The sequence below is a fragment of the Maylandia zebra genome, linkage group LG2 (genome assembly GCF_041146795.1).
Source record: "Maylandia zebra isolate NMK-2024a linkage group LG2, Mzebra_GT3a, whole genome shotgun sequence".
NCBI lineage: Eukaryota > Metazoa > Chordata > Actinopteri > Cichliformes > Cichlidae > Maylandia > Maylandia zebra.
Window position 1 is genome coordinate 19,711,627 of NC_135168.1, and position 20,780 is coordinate 19,732,406.

Genomic DNA, 20,780 nt, shown 5'->3' on the forward strand with positions numbered 1-20,780 from the left:
ATTGCTTCCTGCCTGATTCAAATGTGATTTTGAGAGAAGTTAAATATTTCTGCTGAACATTGCTGCCTGTGAACTCTTTAAATGAACACACACAGTCATGACGCCCTCTGAAGGAATGGAAACATGACTGTGTGCGTTAATTTGAGACTTTAATGAATCTTAATAAAACTTCATGATTTATGTATGTATATGAGGTTCAACTGCTTTACGTGCCCGAAATGTGACCGCGTGAAAAGTTTAATCTCCCATAACAAGAAGAACGCAGGAAAACACATGCCCACACCCCCCCCAGTGTTCAGCCTGGTACAACAGTAAACAATAAGACAAAAGCTCTCTGTCCTCTGCAGCCTGATCAGACCTACATCACTGCCGTCCTCAGTCTGACAGCAGCACCAGGACTCTGCGGAACCCTCCGGGACCCTCCAGGACTCCCACAGGAATATGGACCCCAAGCGCCTCTCCTCAAGCTCTCAGCAACAGGTTCGGCTCAGGCAAAAGGTAAAAGATCTGCTGCTCTTCACACAGCAAACGTGATTATTTTACATGAACACACACACTCAAAAAAAAAAAAAGCAACGCAAAAATGAACAAAACAATAAAAAAGTGGGTTTGGTTTCACTCAATGACTCAGCGAGAATCTGATTATTATTTACAGGAAAATTAGTGGGAGAAAAAAGTAAACTTACCTCCAAAGTACTACAAAAAATACAACAACAGTATGATAACAAAGCACTGACTGGACAATGAATACAGGAGTTTCTAAACTGACTGCAGTACCTTTATTGAGGAGTTAAAGTGCAATTTGGAAGGTGAGGGAACCCTTACACTTTGTTTCATGAGCTTTGTGTACAGGCTGTGATTTGCTAACCCTGCTGCTACTCCAATATTCACCGTCCTTTGTGGAGAATTAAACTTAACAAGATGAAAGCAGAGAGCTTCATGGCTCAACAATACAAAGCAAGTTTTTTTTTTTTTTTAAAAAAAGCACTTTAACCCCTGATTTTAATCATCAGAAACAATTTGTTGTTGAGGGATGACCTGAGGAGGTAGGGAAGCTTTCACTGCAGCAAATGTATGAGTAAAATGCAGCAAAAGAAAACAACTGCATTTAAACACAAAGTGTGGAAATTGACTTATTTCAGCCTATGAGGGGCTACAGGAAGTTAGCAGAGTGAGTGCAGCTTTAAAGACAAATACAAAAGTGAAGGAAACTTTGCAAAATCAGTGTAACACTGAATGAAAATCAGCATCCTCACTGTCTCACACTTACAGTCACATCAGCACTAAAACAGTTTAAGGAGGGGCACACAGCCTCCTGCAGAAGCTGCTGTCATGAAGACGAAATCCCTTACTTCATGGCAATCAGAGAGAGTACGAAATAAACTTTCGTTTTTAGTCTTTGGGCGGGATGCCATGACAGCCTATAAAAATGCTAAAAAAGGTGATCACAGCTGAAGGCACGCCCACGTTAACAGATGGTTTAATGAATGCCTCAAAGGAAAAACTGAGAATTTCTTTAAACATTCAGATCAGATTTCAACTGAAGGAAAATCCTCCTTTAAATTTATACCAGCAGTAGCAGGTCAGCTTTCAGATAAAAGTTCAAACACTCAAGCTTGACATGATGAAAGTTGAATCTACAGTTTAGCTGTGGTTGTATAGAAGTGACACAAACTTGAAGAAGTCCTTTCTCAGAAATCTAATATCTAGTGTGAGAATGTGGTGTGTGAAGAATTCAAAAGCAGGACACAATCAGACCAAAAGTGAGTCATTTATTTGGCTGTTTGAACAAAAGGTAAACAAAAACCAGAAAGAAACCAGCATCCACAACGGGCACAAGGAGCAAAAAAATTAACTTGAGGAATACAGGAGCACAAAGGAAGACAAGGTTGCAGGACACAGCACAGGTGAAAGCAGTTAATAGCAAATGAGAATAAGGGAAATGATTGTGTTAGTGCAGAATACAAATAGTACAGCCTGCAATAAATAAACAATATAGTTACAGTAAAAGTGCCACAGGTGCATAGTATGATGTGCAAACTTTATGTACACAATAGTGATTAAAACAAACAAATAAAATACAAACATTAAATTAGGTTAAGTTAGACAAGTTAAACAACATGGCTCTGTCTGTATTTATAACAGTTCCATCCTTTCTTAATCTATGACAGATACTCTAAAATATTTTGACATCATGTATTATGATTTTCAGTCATTTTATGAAAAAAAAACCCCAAACAAACCCGCAGTTCTGCCATCATAGTTTTCTCAGAAGGGACGGTATGCCTGAAACTGCACCTGGCTCTGAAAGCTACCAACTGTTCATCCTCACAGAGATCAGAACCAGGGAGACAGGCCCAGCTACAAACATTGTTCAAATATTCCTGAAAGGTTTGTTCACCATCTGCTCTGGCTGCTCGATTGTCAAACTGCACGTACTTCAGGATATCTTCGAGTCTTCTTCTAGATCTGTCTCTTCGAAATATCAGAGTGTAGCCATTAGAAGTCAAAAATCAGAACAAAATCTGTATAGTGCTAAAGATATTTCCACACAACTTTCTGTTTCCCTTTCCTTTCCTTTCCACACCAATGGAACAGTTTCTATTAATAACTATGAAAAGTTGTTAAAGTAGAATTATGACTAATTCATGGTAGGAAACATTTCTATAATTGAAAATACCGCAGCAGCTGCATGGCTTCATAAATGAGCCAACATAGTCTCTTGGAGGTATATGAACGTAGTGATGCAAAGTTCAAACGCCAGCCTTTTTTCTTTCTTAGCTATGACAGTGATGTGTCCAGCATGTGGAAGAAAGCGCATGTTGCTGTAGGATGGTGTGTTGTGTATGTGGTGACTGGTGGAGAATGTCAACAGTGCACTGAGTGTTCGCATGGACGTGAAACAAAGATGTCACTTCTTTAAATATTGCAGGAGCTCTGCGTGGCAGTCTGTCGGTGGAGGTCAGAGGTCAAACTGCTTTCTTTAAAAGCTTTATCAAAATCAGCAGGTTTACAGTGACAGACACAGTGGCTTTCTTCAGCATCAACAGCAAATGCACACTGAGGAAGAGGAGGGAAATGAAAGTACATAAATACATACATGCAGGGGAGCTGACAACACCAGAGCAGCTTCTTCTGCAGCACAGGTCAAACTTATCATCCCGACAGTGAAAACATCAAAAGGATAAACAGTATTTGTAAGTGAGGAAGTTTACTGAAAATTAATCTTCAGCTCCTCTTATTTTGGTTGCCACAGATGATCATTTGCCTCCATCTCCACAACAACCCTCTGTATGTCCTCCTTCACTATATCCATGAACCTCCTCTAACGTCTTTCTTTTTCCTCCTGCCAGCCAGCTCCACCTTCATCATCATTTGTCCAGTACATTCACTCTCCCTCCTCTGCACATGTGCAAATCATCTCAGCCTCACGTTTCTGACTGAGCTCATTTTTAATCCTGCATCCTGTTTACTCCCAATGGAAATCTGAGCACCTTCAGTAGCAGATATCAATCTGGTTTGCAGAAATGTATAATTGCGGGATTTTGGGGGAGAAACTGAGGTTTAATTCTTTATTTATTGCATAGATTGTTGCATAACTTTGGGGTATTTCACTCTGTTTGAGAAAAATGTTGATGATTACTTAAAAGATGTGACTGTTTAGAGTGTTTTGTGTTACTTTCTAGTGTAGATTAGCTCTACAGGGCAAACAGCGGCATCTTGCCTTTAGAATGGATTTAGTGGTCAAAGCGGGTACTGCAGCTGCAGGTCAAAAACGGCTTTGTTGTTCTGCTCCGCTCACGGCGCGGGCACAAGCGCAAGCGCAATGAGATGAATGGCCGCAGCACCTGACGGCCCACCAGGAAGTGTGGCGGACAAATCCTCGGCCGTTAATCCCCGCTCGGTTAGGTACCCGGAGTAGCCTCCGACAAGTAGAATGCTCAGCGGGTCGGAGCGTTCTGTCTGACCGTCGGGACCGTCTCCGCTCCGGGTTCGGCCTCCGGGATCACGCGGGGCTGGTCGTCTCCTCCTCGCCCCCCACCCCCCCGCCTGTCGGGCTCCAGACCCCGCTGCTGCTGAGCTGAAGCTCTGTGAAGCTCCGTGAAGCTCCGGGCACCTCCACCCTGACTGCAATGGGATGCTGCGGTAGCACGGAGGTAAGCGCGGCCTGGTTCGGTTCGGCCCGGTTCGGCTCGGTCCGGTACCGTGCTCGTTCTTCTAAGCGTGTCCTTCAGCAGAGCGCCGGTGTGTGTTTATTTTGTGACCGTGAAAGGGAAACCGGTCCCGGGGACCAGAGCGGGCCGAGCTAGGATTAGAGCCAGCAGCTCGTTTAATCCAATTAGCTCCAGCCGGGAACAGGCGGGTAACCGCGGCCTGTGAGCGGCCCCGCTCCGCTCTCTGCGGCCGTAAACAGACACGGAGCTGGGGGATGGAGCCGAGTTAGCAGGCCGGGGCAGGTGGGATAGAGGGAGGGATGGAGTTCCTGAAGGCCCTGCTGTGCTCTCACCGTGTGTGTGTGTGTGTGTGTGCGCGTGCGTGCGTGTGTGTCTTTCAGAGGACAAAGAGAGAATGGAGACCGCTGGAGGACCGGAGCTGCACAGACCTGCCCTGGTTTCTGCTCTTCACCGTCTTCTGCGTCGGCATGGTAACCACAGAAACCCTCCATCAGCACCCACATCACTCACAGTACTACAGTAATGCTACAGTAATAAAAGACACAATACTACGATGATAATATGGCGATAGTAACCTGGTATTCCAGTGATATTACCTCAGGAGTACATACAGTAATGTTGCCACACGACACTACAGTACTATTACTGTAATACCCTGGGTATTATACCTCTGAACTATAGTAATATTACATTAATGATATGCCTAATACTACTACAATGATAACAAAGTAAATATTACAGTAAAGATGTTCTCATAACTACAGTAATTTTAGAGTATTAATACCAACTAATAGTACAATGACAATAAGGTATTAATATCCTATTATTACAGTAATGAAAACCTCAGAACTACAATATTATCGTAGAAATATTGTTCTTAGTACTACAGTGATACTACAGTAACATCCCAGTATTACAGTGATGATACCCTCGGATATACAGTATCAATACAGTAATAATAGCACACAAAACTACAGTGATACTCCGGTAATTGCAGTTAATTACAGCAATTACAGTAATGGTACCCCAGTACTACAGTAATAATACAGTAACAATACCCTCAACATTACAGTGATATTATAGCAATAAGAGTTCCAAACAATAGTAATAGTGCATTTATATTACCTCACAATAATATAGTAGTACCACAGTAATAACACTTCCTGTACTACAGTGATACTGTAGCAATAGCACCCTCCTGTATTACAGCAATTATACCACCAATGCTACAGTGATACTACAGTAGTGATACCTCATAAAACAGTCATACTATGCTAATAATGTCCACCAGCACTAGCTGCTAAGTAAAATAAAAGCACAAATTATAGTAGATTTTTGGGTAAATAAGAGCCTACTTGTGATTATGAGCATAACTCTTCTGTCTGTGTTGCTCACAAAATAATTTTATCAGTTTGTGAAGGATTATGTTCAAAATCTCTAACGATAACTGCAATAAAAGTATTTTCACTGTTAGCAATCTTGATCCCATATTAGCCATTATTTAAAAGTTACTTGCTTCGTTTATGAATATTTTCTGAGTTACAAGCGGAATAAATTTTAGTTACTGAAATAAAAACTAGACTTAATTAAAAAAATGAAATGATATTGTTACTTATTAAATTCACCTCGGATATTTTGCCCAACATATTCTTAACGTGTTCTTTGAAGCAGGTCATATAAAAAAATAAGGTTAAAATCATCACTTCATTACAAAGACTGGAAGAACATAAACAATAATGGATATATAGCTCATAAACGGTGAAATACAATGCTTGTCCTTCCTTCTCGAGAGACGATTGAGTGGTTTTTATTAAGGCTTTCTGTGGCTGAAGTCAAATTAATTAATAATAAAAGTAAAAGTAACACAGCAACGGTCATACCGAGTAGTAAGGACAATTCAATTTTATTTATATAGCGCCAAATCACAACAACAGTTGCCTCAAGGCGCTTTATATTGTAAAGTAGATCCTAGAAAAATAGATACAGAGAAAAATGCAACAATCATATGACCCACTATGAGCAAGCACTTTGGCGACAGTGGGAAGGAAAAACTCTAATGAGTGGCTATTTGAGTCTGAAGCAGTCTGAACAGATGTAACCAGTAAAGTAGCTGATGGCTAAAAATGAAACTATGTTTTATTTTGTTTTTTAAACTTAAATGAGCATATTTTATTCACTGACACTAAACCAAAGATTTTAAATGAAATAAAAATACAAATTATTATGAATCTGCATCTTACTGACTGATAAGCGTTGACCCAGAAAATCAGGCGAGTGAATTTAGCATTTTCTGATGTTTATGGTTGAGAGTTGGTGCTAAAATGTGGAACAAGCCTGTTTTAGTCTAATGTTTTTCATAAAGAACGGACTCTGAGGCTTCTCTGTAACTGGGATTTGGCTGAGCAGCGTGAGAGCGCATGACGGTATAAGCAAGACGTGGGAGATGTGTGAACACTTTGAGAGAAAAAAACATGTATGAAAAGTAAAGTCGGTGAAACTTGCTTTTACAGCTTTGTCTTGTTAAGAATCGACTTGAAGAAACTGTTTGCACTGTAGTTAGAAGCCCCTTCAAACTGCTGCCTGCCTCTGTAATATGTTTGGTGTTGTTGATGTTCTAACAGCGTTTCTGTTTGAGTTGATTTATGAGGAAAATTACTTACTGGACATGCAGCTGAATACTTTTCTGCTGCCAGAAGCACAGATACAGAAAATCTTTACCAGCTTGTGCCACAGTGACTGCATTCATTTTACATTTTAACCCCTTATTGTAAATTTTGACTTAATAAGTCTTCAGTTTTTTTATATTTTATATACAGTTAGCCATTGTAACACAGTAATCGCTGACGATGGATTACTGCTGAAATGCCGCTGAGTCTTTGCCCCTTAATAAACATGGTTAAGTAGTTTTTCTTCCTTTTCAGCTTAGTAATTACACAACTTTTGGGTTCTCTTACATCTTAAATTTCTGAGAAAAAAACTCAGAAGTAAAGAAAAGACAGCACAGATTGCTTTACTTTTCAAGGTGAAGTGGAAAGATGTTCATTCGCTGGCCCTGGTGGGTTCAACAACTCAAGCGTAAACGCTGTTAGAACATCAACAACATCTCCTGCCAGACTTATTGAGGCAAGCAGCAGTTTGAAGAGACCTGTAACTACAGCACAGCAGTGATAAAACTCATTTTTATTTGCGGCACGTCTGAAGGCAGAAGGCCAGGCTGTATGATGCGGGCAAACTCTCTGATTATTTAGGTGTATTATTTTTTGACTCGGCACCACGACATGTTTGGTTTTATTAAATGCCTCATTCTAACCATAGCTGTTAGACTCAGGCTTGTGAAAGTTGTGAGGTACCTGAAAAAATACAATCAGAATGAATTCTTTTCCAAACTATAACTTGATGGTTAATTGTGTGGTTCTATGTGGACCACACTGAAGCATGTTATTAAACTATATATTTCTGCCCCTTTATATAATTTTTTGGGGGGACTGAATGAATGTGCACATCTGGATTAAGATTCTTGTGGTAACAGGAAGTAGCAGCAGGAGCAGAGCAGGCAGCTGATTGGCTTTTAAAGCCTCAGGCAGAGCTCTGACTGGTCAACAGTCGTTTGATTTTACAACTGAAGCGAGGACAGGAATAGATGCATGAAAATTTTATGATGAGTAGAGAATAAACAGTGAATCTGAGCCTGTTCAGGTCAGAACATCTGCTATTCAGCCCTGATTTCTGAGGATTTAAACCTTTTAGATGTCATGTGGTCTTAGATTTTTCACAGTGATGTCCTGACGGGGTTTTTACTGGAACTCATCCTGAGTTTGGTCATTTTATGTGCTGCTGAGACGAGAGTCATGAAAGTTTCCATATATATTCATAGTCTGGTGCGAGTATCAGTACAGATAAAACACAACAGATTTTCCCAACCATGCAAAAGCTGAAGGCCCAGATTCAAATGTATGCAGTTGATCAGATTAGATTATTGACTGAAGATAAATTGACGTGTAACTGGAGAATGTGACAGCAGTAGATGTGATACAGTGCACTGAGGGATGAGATTCAGTGAATATAGACAGCAAGAAACGCGCCTGTTGCTTAAGGTGTGTTGCACTCGCTGACTCTCTTTCTATCCTCCAGGGCAGCATCTGCGGGTTCACCATCGTCACCGGCGGCGCCGCTCGCCTCGTCTTCGGATATGACAGCTATGGCAACACTTGCGGCCAACGAAATGAACAGATTGAAGGCGTCAGGCTGAGTGGCCTCGACCACACGGACAGGAAGTAAGTACTGAGGTTTTTACTGTTCTTCGTACAGTTAAAGTGTTGAGTTTGTTACTGTTTGACAGGAATCTGTGCATTTTGAAGTTACTTCTGACTATTTGAGAAACAAAAATGTGATATTTGAGTAAATATATACTCCTCTTAACAAAGCAATGTTTAAAAACAGGTTATCAGAGGGGAGATTTTGTGTATGAATTTTTCTGTCGGAAAAACTCGCGACTACAGGAATTCTGTAGTTTGGCTTGTCTTGGTTTATAGGTTGTATTGAGGTGTTCATCTTTACAGTTTATAAAGCTCTTTCAGTGCGTAGCAGTTTCGATTATTGTGTTGATATTTTATTACACAGTGCTGTGTTTTGTGTCTAATAATTAGGATTTTATTGCATAAATATTTTTGGGTTTTTTTAAGTTATCAGGGTCTTTTTGCAGTTTTTGTTTCATTTATTTTGTGCTCCTGGTGGTGATATATGTAAATAATTTAATTTCACTGTAATCTTTAGTATTTTTGTTTGTATTCTGGTTGTGTTGCACGTCTGTCCTGTACAGTCTGTCTTTGTTAATTTGCAGTATTACTGAAGTAGTACTTGGGTATTTTTAGAACATTGTGGCAGCTCATCCTGGCACTTTAATACTCGATGCGTTTGAGTTCCTGTGGGAGAGTTCACCATTGATTATGCTGACACTAGCTGAGAGCTGTGACTCATCTCACACACACACACACACACACGCAGAGCTCCACCTGCTGGAGGGCGAGCAGCTGTTGGAGTTTGGAGGCGATGTCAGACCTACTTTTACACACGGTACAGATCTTTGTTAGGCATCTGTCAGCTCTTTACTGTGTCAGACTGTTTGATCTCTGAGACATTCTGACTGATGTGGGATCAGATGTAGTCTTTCAGCTGATATAAACCCACGGGAACACGAGGCTGAACAGAGAGCGAGGTGATTTCAGGTGAAGTGAGCGGGATCACAGGATCACAGATTCCTGCGCCTGTAGGAGAGGAACGGCGAGGGTTTGAGTCTCTGCAGACTCTTTGTGGCTCTTTGTTTCCATTCGTTGTTGAGTCACACGTTTCTCCCACATCTACATTCCTGCATTCTGCTCAGCTTTAATCCTCCTCTGCTCAGACTCAGCTTCTATTTTTACTCAAACACTTCTGTTCATGACTCAAGTCGGGATTATCAAACTGGGCAGACTGGGCAGCACTGCCAAAATTCAGCAGTCAGTTCAAGTCTACAGTACGTGAAACAGTCAGATAGTAGCAGAACTGATACACGATGGACTGAAGAGCAGGCAGCTGATGTAGTGCTTCTGCTGGGTTTTGTATAATAATGAGGTTGATTAATAATAAAATGGATCATGAGTATAAAATTATAACTTACACTCCATTTATCCAGTTTTTAAAGTATATTTCCTTAATGTGATTGCATTCTATTGCAGTCTCGACACGCCTCTTTTAATAGAAATTAGATGTAAAATATTCCTGTTCTTAAACATTTCTGCAGTTGATATTTATTTGAATGTGATCCTTTAAAACTGATACTTTAAAACGCACTGAATAAGTAGGTCCATTCAACCCTACTGACGGCCTTACCTGCACTTAAAGACACTTATCAGAAGATTTTTTGCTTTATTTATAATATTTGGTACTCTTCTAAAATCTGGAAAATTGTGCTTTTCTTTTAAAAATGCATTGTGTTCTTTATCAGCAATTCCTGAAATTAAATTTTGATAAAGTTACTGGCTTCATGTCTTCATATTTATTAGAAGATGGAGATTTTTCTGGTTTTAGAAGCACCATTTGTTAAATGGTTTAAATGCCAATCCAATGCTGACCTATTTGGTGTCACTCTTTTTTAGATTTTAAGGTCTTTGGAGGCATTTACCTGCATTTTTTATATATATATATATATATATATATATATATATATATATCTATATATATATAGATATATATATAGTCATTTTTTCTATTATAAATGTCGATGTGCTGACTTCCTGTACTTTCTGTCGCTTACAGGTTTGTTTTCTTCCTGGATCCCTGTAACATCGACATTGTTCAAAGGAAAATCAAGTCGATGGCTCTTTGTGTGTCTCTGTGTCCCACAGAGGAGCTGAAGACCTACCAGGACCTGAAGAGGTTCGCTATGGTCAATGGTGAGGGTATAAATGTCACACGACTCCTTGCACACTTGAATAGGTGTCTGGATATCCAGATATATTTTTACACGTCTGAGCTGAGGGACAAAGAGGCTTTGTTCTAGGCTTTAGAGGCAGGAGAGGGTGTTGATGGGAAATGTATTTGAATCTGTGTCTTTATTTGTTCAGCAAGGTCAAACATTTAAAGCAGGTAAAGTTTTTGAGGTATAAACAGATTATATGTCAAAGATGAAAACAGGTGAAGCTGGCTGGGGTGATGTGTTGGAGGTGAAAACTGAAAGGTGACGATTGTGCTGAGATCAAGCGTGCAGAATATAAAAAAATAAAAGCAGGTAACTTAATAAATATGAAGATAATGGAAGCAATAAAAATAGAAGGAATTAAAGTGTAAAGAAGCTTATGTGTTTGAGGTGATAGCAGGTGATGTTTTTTTAATAGGATTTATTTTCATTTTTCAATAAAAAAAAAACAAAAGCTGTTACAGAACATTTATGGCACATAGTAAATATCTGCAACTCGTTACAGTACGGTAAGTTATTGTGACTATAGGAACACACTTAAGTGTATATTCTTGTATCCATGCCATTCAAGGGTAATTTCAAACATCTGAAAACCCAACACATAAAGTAATAACAATATTCGTGATTACAAGAAACAATTAGGATAATACAGTATGTGGGAGAAAAAAGAACAAAACAAAAAGTAGAGAACACGTTATACAACCCCCCCCCCATACCCTTGTATGGCTAGCAGATGATATGTTGAGGTTAAATAATATAATAAAGTTTGAAAGAAGTATGCAAAGTGTTAAACAGGACAGCCGATGAAGTATTGAAGCTTAAAGCAGGTGAACCATTAAAGATAGAAGTAGGTAAACAGCTGGAGGTGAAAGCAAGTGATGTCTTGAAGTTGTGACGACGCTTAGGCACTAGATGTCCCTGTTTTGGTTTTGGTTTTGTGGTCTTGTCTGATTTGGAGAGTAATTAGCTGTGAGAGCTGGGCCCAGTGAAACACTCCCTCCTGCCTGCACTTGCATTGCTCCTTGTACTGGATTGGATTTGAAACCAACCTTCTAAACTGGACCAGTTCAGCTGCATCATGTTTTCTTGTGTTATTTTTTGCTTTGCACACATTCTGCCGCATGCATGTGTAAGCTTTACACTTCTGACAAAGGCATTCTCTCTAATGATTTTTTTTTTTTTAATAATCATTTTCCAGCATGCAAAGTGTTAAAGATGTAACGGGTGATCTGCTGAAGGTGAAAACATACAATGTGCTGAATCTGAAAGCAGGTGTTAAATATGAAGGGTGGGTGATGCGTTGAAGGCGAAAAGCAGGTGGAGTGCTGGAAGTGGCAGGGGATTGGAGGGTGCACTGTGTGACTCGATGTTCTCACAAAGACCGAAGTACGAACATGTTGTTGGTTTTAAAGGAAGCAGTGATGTCAGCACTTGGCCGACCGCGCGCCATCGCGTCACCGTGATGATTGAATGTCTGCAGACCGGACACACCAACAGTATACTGAACTTACAGTACAGTAACAAAGGCAGCATTAATGCGTGTCGTGTAATTGGTGCCACTCTGCTCTGCTTCTCCTCCATCATGGCTGCTCTGTGACTCAGAGCCTTCACTGTTCACTTGAGACACAAACGTGTTGAAACATGACGGCAGACCCTCGGTCAGGTGACCTCACAGCTCCTCCGGCAGTCGTTTATAAAGGATCCACTGTCACAGATTCACACAGAGGAACTAGTTTATCTGCTACACCTGAGCAGCCTGTCACAGAGGCCCAGCTCCAGCACGCTCACACTCAGTTTGTTCATACAAGCGGAAATATTCATATCTGTGTTTCAGATTAAACTTTCAAAATAAAAATCAAATCAAGTTCACAGTCAGGAATGATACAAACTGGGCATATTAGTCAAATGACTGGGCATATTGGGGACTAGTTTCTTTTGGAGCTGTTTGCACTGGATGGTGTTTTTTTCCCCTCTTCAGCCACGCGTTCCCATGGGTTTTTTAAAGGATTTGCACACAAGACATTTTAATGACTGCAGTCATCTGAGCTTTGCATGTTTCTTTTGTTCGAGTTCTTCCCTCATAAGAATGGTGCCTTTGGGTGGTGATTATGTATGGCAGCAAGCATGATCACTGTGAAGAGCAGAGGTAGTGATACCTTTTTGATACAAATATGTGCAATTTTCTGCAATATGTCTATGTTGCACCAATAAATAAAGCCCAAGTAACTAACTGGTTTAAAAATAGTATCATACCTCTAGAGTATATCAGTATAGTATATCCATGTACACTTCAGAGTCCATCAGTAACCAGCAGTGGCCTAGTGTCACTGGAAGCTAAACTGGTCCATGCATCAGACGTGAACTGAGGCACAAAGTGTACAGAAATGCAAGGAGCGATAGCAAGTATACCATAAACTTAGGGCAAGTGACAAAGCAAACTAGGAAGCTACTACTCAAATAATTCTTTGACACATTATGAACAGGAGTAATACTATGATGTACTAGTTCCCTGAACTGTACTATAATCACGTGAAGTATACTGTGAAGCAAAGAAACAACACTATAAAAGTCACATGATTACAAAAACACTGAAACGAGTGGTTAGTAAATCACTACGTGAACTGTGACATGGTCCGTGAGGGAGCCTTGGGGCTGTTGCGGACGAGGGCTGGGGACCCAACACTGGGTAACATCCAGTGCAGGACCCATGGGGTGTGGGACAGAGGGAAAGGGTGTGGCGTAATTCTCAGAATCACTGAAACAAGGGAAACAAGTGTTAGAAGGGATGCCAGATGCGGATCCAAGGCGTAGGTTGCAAATTGCAAACAGTCTTACTTTTCACAGGCGGAGGCGAAGCATAGAGGGGTTGGTGCGGATGGGGTGTAGAGGTACTCCGATGAGTAAATCCGTTAATGTCAGAGCGCTGGACAGGAAGGCAGGCAGGTGAATGTAAGTGGAGAAGCTGTGTGCTGACCAGTGACTGAACCAAGACGGGTTATGGCAGTGAGTTTCAGCAACATCCAGAGGTTTTCTGTGAGCAGAAGGTACAAGGTCAATACAAGAATAACTATGGCAAGATACTGTCACTGTGGCGGCTTGACTAACGAGGCTTAGCAGACGATCTGGTGGAGAGTGAATATGAGCACTGATTTCAAGAAGCCAGCAGCCCAGATTACACTCAGGTGCAGCCTGTCAGCGGTGATGCGGCGGATACGCTCAGAGTTGGAAACGCTGGCACTGTGGAAAAACCCAGCGCTCACCCTGACCATCAGCTTGGATGTGAAAACCATGAAAGTCTGCATGTTAAGATCATACTGATTCTATAACTTGAGGACTAGAATACCAATATTTTGAATATCAAAAATCCCCAAATTTAGCAGAACAGCAGAACAGCTTATAGTTGAACAGTGGTGCCTTTTTGTACTTTTAGTGCCTTGATCCCATAAGTACATCTACTAAAAATCTTGGATGAGTATCAATATTGGTGACCTTGACCTCAAGGTTAAGGTCAAAGGTCATGTTTACTAAAAATCTTGTGAATGCAATAGGTGTATTTACACAGGAAGAATATAATATAGGCTTCTCATTAGGGCTGCCACAAACGATTATTTTGATAGTCGACTAGTCACCGATTATTTATGCGATTAGTCGACTAATCAGATCATCATCCACTGGACGTAAAACTACAGCTTATTGCACCAGCAGCATCTGCTCTTATATAACTATCATTAGCTTACAGCTTTAAGCTTTTAAGGTGCTAACTGAAAATAAAGACAAGATGATAGTTTATTCAATTTTAATGAAATTTGCAGATTGTTTCGGTGAAGTTTAATAAACTCCTTGCTATCTAAAATATAACAGGACAACGGAGTATATTCTCCAGCATCTCACACTTTTGATAATCAGCTGTCTGCTTGACGTTTATTCAGCTGTGTAAAAACTATAACTTTAATCTCAGACAAACCGATTTACTCAGGAACAAATAAAATACTAAAAAAAAAAGCCAAACAATAACATTTTTAATTTATCTAAGTGACTCATATATATTTAACCTGAGTAGCGAAAGACGGCGGTGGGTTAGAAAACAATTTGCCGGGAGTCGTGTTCTCAGCGCTAGTGACCTAGCCCCCGGCTAGCTATCGAGCTAGTGGGTAACAGACGTCTCCGAAAACGTCGGAGCGCTTTTGAAAATATGTGGTGTCCTGATAAACTGAGCCGATATTTGAGGTTTACACAGCTACATTCTCGCCTGAAAATACGTTAAACGTTTATTTTCTGACCCAGAAAGAATAATAAGAGTAATATTAAAACTAACTAGCTGCCGCCATTGTTGGAAACTAAGCTGGGCCGCGCTATGATTTCTGGGACACAGCTGCTTCTTCTTCTTCTTCTTCTTCTTCTTCGGGGTTTAACGGCAGCTGGCATCCTTGTACATGCAGTGCTGCCATCTTCTGTTTCAGTCCGTTATTACACTCTTAAATCCTGCTACTTATTCCTGCGTCTTTTGGGATCTTACAAAGCTTCAAACGACGCGTCGACTATTAAATCAGTCGTCGACGATTTTGATAGTCGACGTAATCGTGACTAGTCGACAAATCGTGGCAGCCCTACTTCTCATACTAATAACTTAACTGACAATCTCTGACACTTTGCAATTTGACAATCTTGATCCAATTCATGCATTTTTGTTTTGCAGGTTTCTCAAGGACGCAGAAAGCAATATGTAGTTAAAATGGTGTCAGTGTTTCAGTGTTTTGACACAATGACATTCAAAGCTTTTTCCCAGTTTACATTCAGTGAATTTTCATAATGATAATCACGCTTCTGGATGTTCAGGCCAGGGCACAATTTGATTGCAAAAATGTTAAAAGATGTTAATGTTGTTTCAACATTATACAATAAGCATAGAACAACTTTTAACCTTGTTAAAATGTAAAAGTGGGATTGTGCCACCTAAAGATTCAACTGCCAGGAGGCTGAGGCGCTGGCACCTGCCAGTATTTTATAAAGTTTATTTTACTGAGTGCTTTGAGTGCTCAGTGAGAGTAGAAAAGCGCTATATAAGAACCAGTCCATTTACCATTTATCTGAATTGTCCTGTGAAGGACTTTGTTCTGAAAAACAGTTTATAAATAAAGATTATTATTATGTTTTATTGTTTTTAAAATGGTTAAGCCAGTAAAAACCTATTTCAGGAACTGTTTGATTTACCGAAACAGATGTGCTTCCATTAGGTCATGCATATTGTCTGCAAACATCATCTGATGCTGTTGGCATAAACAAAATTATATTATCAACATATAGGGATAGTTGATGGTCATTGTGTCCTGTTGTTAACCCATAGATTTGTGGGTATGATTGTACAGTTACTGCAAAAGTGGAATTGCTAGTGTAAACAGCAGCGGTAGCAGAGGACCATCCCAGTGAGACTTTAAAGAACTAGGATCATTAAACCTTGTCAAAGACCTTCTCTGCATCTAAAGGGCCGTATTAGAAGTTATTTTATTATTATTTAAAATATGATGGTATTTTTTTTTTCTTTCAGGTTCTGAGCTGTGCTCCTATGAGTTAGCAGCTCATAGATATCCTGTTCTCGAACAGAGGACCACTAAATGCCCCAAACTACCTGTTCCACCCAGGTATGTAGCAGCTTTTCACCCCAAAGTCGCTTGCTTTTTTGCTTTTTCTGTGACCTCTGACCTCTGTCTTCCATTCTCAGTAAACCGCTGCCCGTGTTTAATCGCTGCACTCCGGTGGACATCTCCTGCTACGCAAGGTTTGCTGAGGCTGTGGTGACGTTTGTCGGGGATAACAGTGTTCTGCACCGACTGATCGCTGGCGTCGCTGCCAGTAAAGAGATCATCATCGGACTTTGTGTCCTCGCACTGTGTGAGAACAAGCATCAAACTCTAAGATGAAAATCTAATTCTCATATGGAAGTGCCAAAAACTGCAGTTCTTCTAATGGCCACTTGAGACTCTAACATCACTTTTTTTTGCCTGTCTTTTTCAGTCCTCTCCATGATCCTCATGGTGATCATTCGTTACATCTCTGCTGTCCTCGTCTGGATCCTCACCTCACTGGTTGTCCTTGGATCCCTTGGTGAGATCACTTCCTGTCTGTTTGTTGCATTAAAAGATGTAAACAGATGAAATGTGTCTGAAATCAGGGCTCTGCTTTTTGTGTCTAAGCGGGGACTAGTGTGCTCTGGTGGCTCTACATTGACTACCGGCTATACGGGAACGACACTTCCTCTAAAGTACTGAAGGAAGCGAAGGAGGAGGTGGAGGTCACCAGAGATAGCGGACAGGCACTACTTGTCTATGCCGTTGCTGCCACTGTATTCACTGTATGTACTCGACATCAAACAGAGCATAGAAAGTGTGATCGATTGGTGTTTTAAACCCGAGACTGACTGTGTGTTTTGTCTCCAGATCATCCTTCTGCTGCTGATGCTCTTCATGAGGAAACGAGTAGCTCTGACCATCGCTCTGTTCCACGTAGCAGGAAAAGTCTTCATACACCTCCCCCTCCTCACCCTGCAGCCCTTTGTCACCTTCTTTGCCCTCCTGCTCTTTTGGATCTACTGGATCCTGGTCCTTCTCTTCTTGGGAACCACCGGTCAGTTGCAGCAGTCAAAGAGAAAAGCTGACATCATAAACACGGAGCTGTCCCTCTGATGTGCTCATTTCTAATCCTATCTCTCCTGGTTACTCCCAGTGAACATCTTAACACCTTCAACTCTGCTACTGCTACCTTGGCCTCCTGTCTTCAGTTTAAACTACAATGCTGTTAGATATTCGTCTTTGTTTTGCTAATAAGTCAAACAGCTGGTACATATTTGGTTGAACCCCCCCCACCCCCCAATCACATACACATGTTCACATGTCCAGTTTCTCTCTGTTCTTGTTGTACCTTTTGGTTGTAGTGACTCATTCGTAAATCGTTTATCCTATAAATTGTGCTTGAACCAATTTGGGCGAATCGCGGTACCCGAAACTGTCTCTGTGGATTTATGTTTCTGTTGAACGTTGAATGTAAAGTAGCAGATTTCATTTAGTTTTAGTCATCAAATTATTCTTTCTCTCTTTGCTCTGTGTGGTCGTGCAGGTAACCCCGTACAGAACGAGGAGACGGGGCTGACGGAGTTCAGACTGACCGGTCCTCTTCAGTACTTGACCTGGTACCATGCTGTGGGCCTGGTCTGGATCAGTGAGTTCATCCTGGCCTGTCAGCAGATGACTGTGGCCGGTGCTGTGGTCACGTACTATTTCACAAGGTGAGTCCATACTACACTTTACATACCTTTTTCATACTTGATATTTCACTGGAGAATTTGGTATATGATGGTATTTAAATAGAAAAGACAGCTTCTTTTCGCCTGAGACACTGACTGTAATCGATGTAGTAAAGCAACATGGTGGAAAGTGGATAAAATCAGCTTGGATACTTTTAAGAAAATGAACAGCTGGTCTGTAGGTATTTGGACAATGACAGCAGGATCATGTGTCTCTCTTTCTCCATACCTTTCTTTAGCAATCGTTCTGGTATAAATTTATCTGTGCAGGCTCATTAGCTGTTTTGTCATAAAGTCTAATCTAAGATAAGATGACCTTTATTAGTCCCACACGTGGGAAATTTGTTTTGTTACAAAGTGGACAGTGCAAAGTTACATAGCAAAAATTAGAAAAACACTGGAATAAGATAAGAATAAGATACTGTACACAACTGTACACAATAGAATAGCATAAAATAAAATACTATATATAATAGAATAAAATAGAATACAAATGCTATATACAACTGAGTATAATACAACGATGCCAGAAAAGAGTATTGCACTTAGTATTATTGCTTTTGCACATGTGTGGATGTGTGTGTTTGGTCAGTTGGAGTCTTTGTTGTACAGTCTGACAGCAGTGGGGAGGAAAGACCTGCCCACACCGTGGGTGCCGCAGCCACTGAAGGAGCTGCTCAGTGCTCTCAGAGTCTCCTGCATGTGATGGGAGATGTTGTCCAACAGGGATGACAGCTTAGCCACCATTCTCCTGTCACTCACCACCTCCACTTGTCAAGAGGGCATCCTAGAACAGAGCTGGCCCTCCTGTTCAGTCTCTTCCTGTCCCCAGCTGAGATGCTGCCACCCCTGCAGACCACACCATAAAAGATGGCTGAGGCCAACCCAGAGTCATAGAAGCGCTTCAGTAGTGGGCCCTTCACTCCAAACGACCTGAGTCTCCGCAGCAGCTACAGCCTGCTCTGCCCTTTTCTGTAGAGGGCGTCTGAGTTATGAGTCCAGTCCAGTTTATTGTTCAGATGAACACCAAGGTACCTGTAGCTGTCCAGAGTCTCAATGTCCATACCTTGTATGTTCAGTGGTTGCAGTGGAGGATGTTTGTGCCTGCAGACGTCTACCACCAGCTCCTTGGTTTTACTAGTGTTGATCTGGAGGTAGTTCTGCTGGCTAATCTGGTCCTCTTGTTGGTTGTAAGCAGTGGGTTGCAGCTTGGTTACAAGAAGCTACAAAAAGATAATATTTTTGAAGGTTTCTCTTGATTGTAGACATTGGCCGTGATACTTCTAGAGAGTGCGCTTCAGTCATATCGTAATTGTTTGAAGTAAAGTACACTGTGGAGGTGTACAGAGTCAAAATTACAAAAAAATTATTATGCTTGTTTTATCTCAAGGTATTAAAATCATACTGTCTGTATTTCTAGTCACTCTGGTATACAATGACAGCATAATACTGCATCTTTTTAGCCTGCCTTTTTAAACTCTGGATTTCCGAGTGGATTCTCCACATGTGTACCCCCTCGTTTCAGGAAACATAAAGGTTCTTCTAAATGTCTCATGGCAGGAAAGACTCTTAACCAGGACTTTGTGTTTCAGGGACAAGAACCGACTCCCAGTGACTCCAATCCTGTCCTCAGTCCTGAGGCTGGTCCGGTACCACCTGGGCACAGTTGCGAAAGGATCCTTCATCATCACACTGGTCAAGATCCCACGACTCATCCTCATGTACATCCATAATCAGCTCAAAGGAAAGGTACAAAAAGTTTATTTACTAGACTGTTAAGATAAGATAAACCTTTATTAGTCCCACATCTAGGAAATTTTTTGTGTCACAGCAGAAAGTGGACAGTGCAAAGTTACAGCAGCAAAAATTAAGAAAAACAATGGAATAGAATAAGATAAAAGAATAACATACTATATAAAAATAGAATAAAATGCTATAACTAGCGCAAAGCAGTAGTGCATGATGGCAGAATATAATTGCTAAGACTTAAGTTAGAAAGTTACAAGAAGAGAGGAAAGAGGAAATAAGAAAAAAGCTCAGAAATGAGCAGAGCTGCCGTAACAGGCTGCCACACGCCAGAAATCCAACGCTGAAAAAATTAGTTTTCACTTTTACTAAACATGAAGTAATAAAGCAATAAGATGCAAACAAAATACCTAAAATCAAAGTTTTATTTATTCAAATAAATAATTTTTAAAGAGGACAGTGCTTAGTGTAAACTGAATATATACCAACCAAGTAAATGTTATTTCACCAGATCCCATTAAATTGATTTTATGTAACAATTAGTTAAAGAAAGCATTTAGGCAGATTTTCTCTTTTTCTGTATGCCCTCTTGAAACTCCTGATGAATCCTGAGATGTGCATAGGTTTATGGATTTTATTTCTCAGTAGGGAACCTTACCATGACACTGTCACTTACAAGAACAATGTGAACCTGTCAGTGGCGAACACACTGTTGCTAAGATTACACGGAAGTGATTCATTGAACAGTTTCACCAATTATGATCAATCTGGAAAAAAAACATCAGAAGAATGACTTGATGTCCTTTAAAGGTTTGGTAACAATACGAAGGGCATCTGTCTGTATGCTGATGATGTTTTGGTGTTCAAACAGAAGTCTCCTCGTCACTACAACAACATTTCTGTTGCATTAACAACTCGTTCATCCTTTTTAAAAATGATTACATGTACAGTGTGTTGTATGTGACATGTAAACATAAATACATTTTATGTATAACCTGATATTATCTGTTGTTTATCAGGAGAATGCGTGCGCTCGCTGTATGCTGAAAACTTGTATCTGTTGTCTGTGGTGTTTGGAGAAGTGCCTCAACTATCTCAATCAGGTAAT

General features: G+C 40.6%; 1 protein-coding gene across 6 annotated transcripts in view; it reads left to right on the forward strand.

Moving 5' to 3' along the window:
• Positions 1-388: 388 nt before the first annotated feature.
• slc44a1b (solute carrier family 44 member 1b) overlaps positions 389-20,780 on the forward strand; it is a 32,368-nt gene continuing 11,976 nt past the window's right edge. For 5 of the 6 annotated variants that reach the window (XM_024801378.2, XM_076889962.1, XM_024801379.2 and 2 more), the window contains exons 1-12: positions 389-498; positions 4,556-4,645; positions 8,307-8,449; positions 10,470-10,606; positions 16,175-16,268; positions 16,349-16,518; positions 16,642-16,731; positions 16,821-16,978; positions 17,064-17,250; positions 17,740-17,908; positions 19,519-19,675; positions 20,692-20,775. In XM_024801378.2, the coding sequence (XP_024657146.1) occupies positions 442-498; positions 4,556-4,645; positions 8,307-8,449; positions 10,470-10,606; positions 16,175-16,268; positions 16,349-16,518; positions 16,642-16,731; positions 16,821-16,978; positions 17,064-17,250; positions 17,740-17,908; positions 19,519-19,675; positions 20,692-20,775 (1,536 nt within the window). In that variant the 5' untranslated portion in view covers positions 389-441. Of the gene's footprint in view, positions 499-3,787; positions 4,158-4,555; positions 4,646-8,306; positions 8,450-10,469; positions 10,607-16,174; positions 16,269-16,348; positions 16,519-16,641; positions 16,732-16,820; positions 16,979-17,063; positions 17,251-17,739; positions 17,909-19,518; positions 19,676-20,691; positions 20,776-20,780 lie in introns of those variants that run through there. The other variant, XM_076889959.1, reaches the window with a different exon arrangement.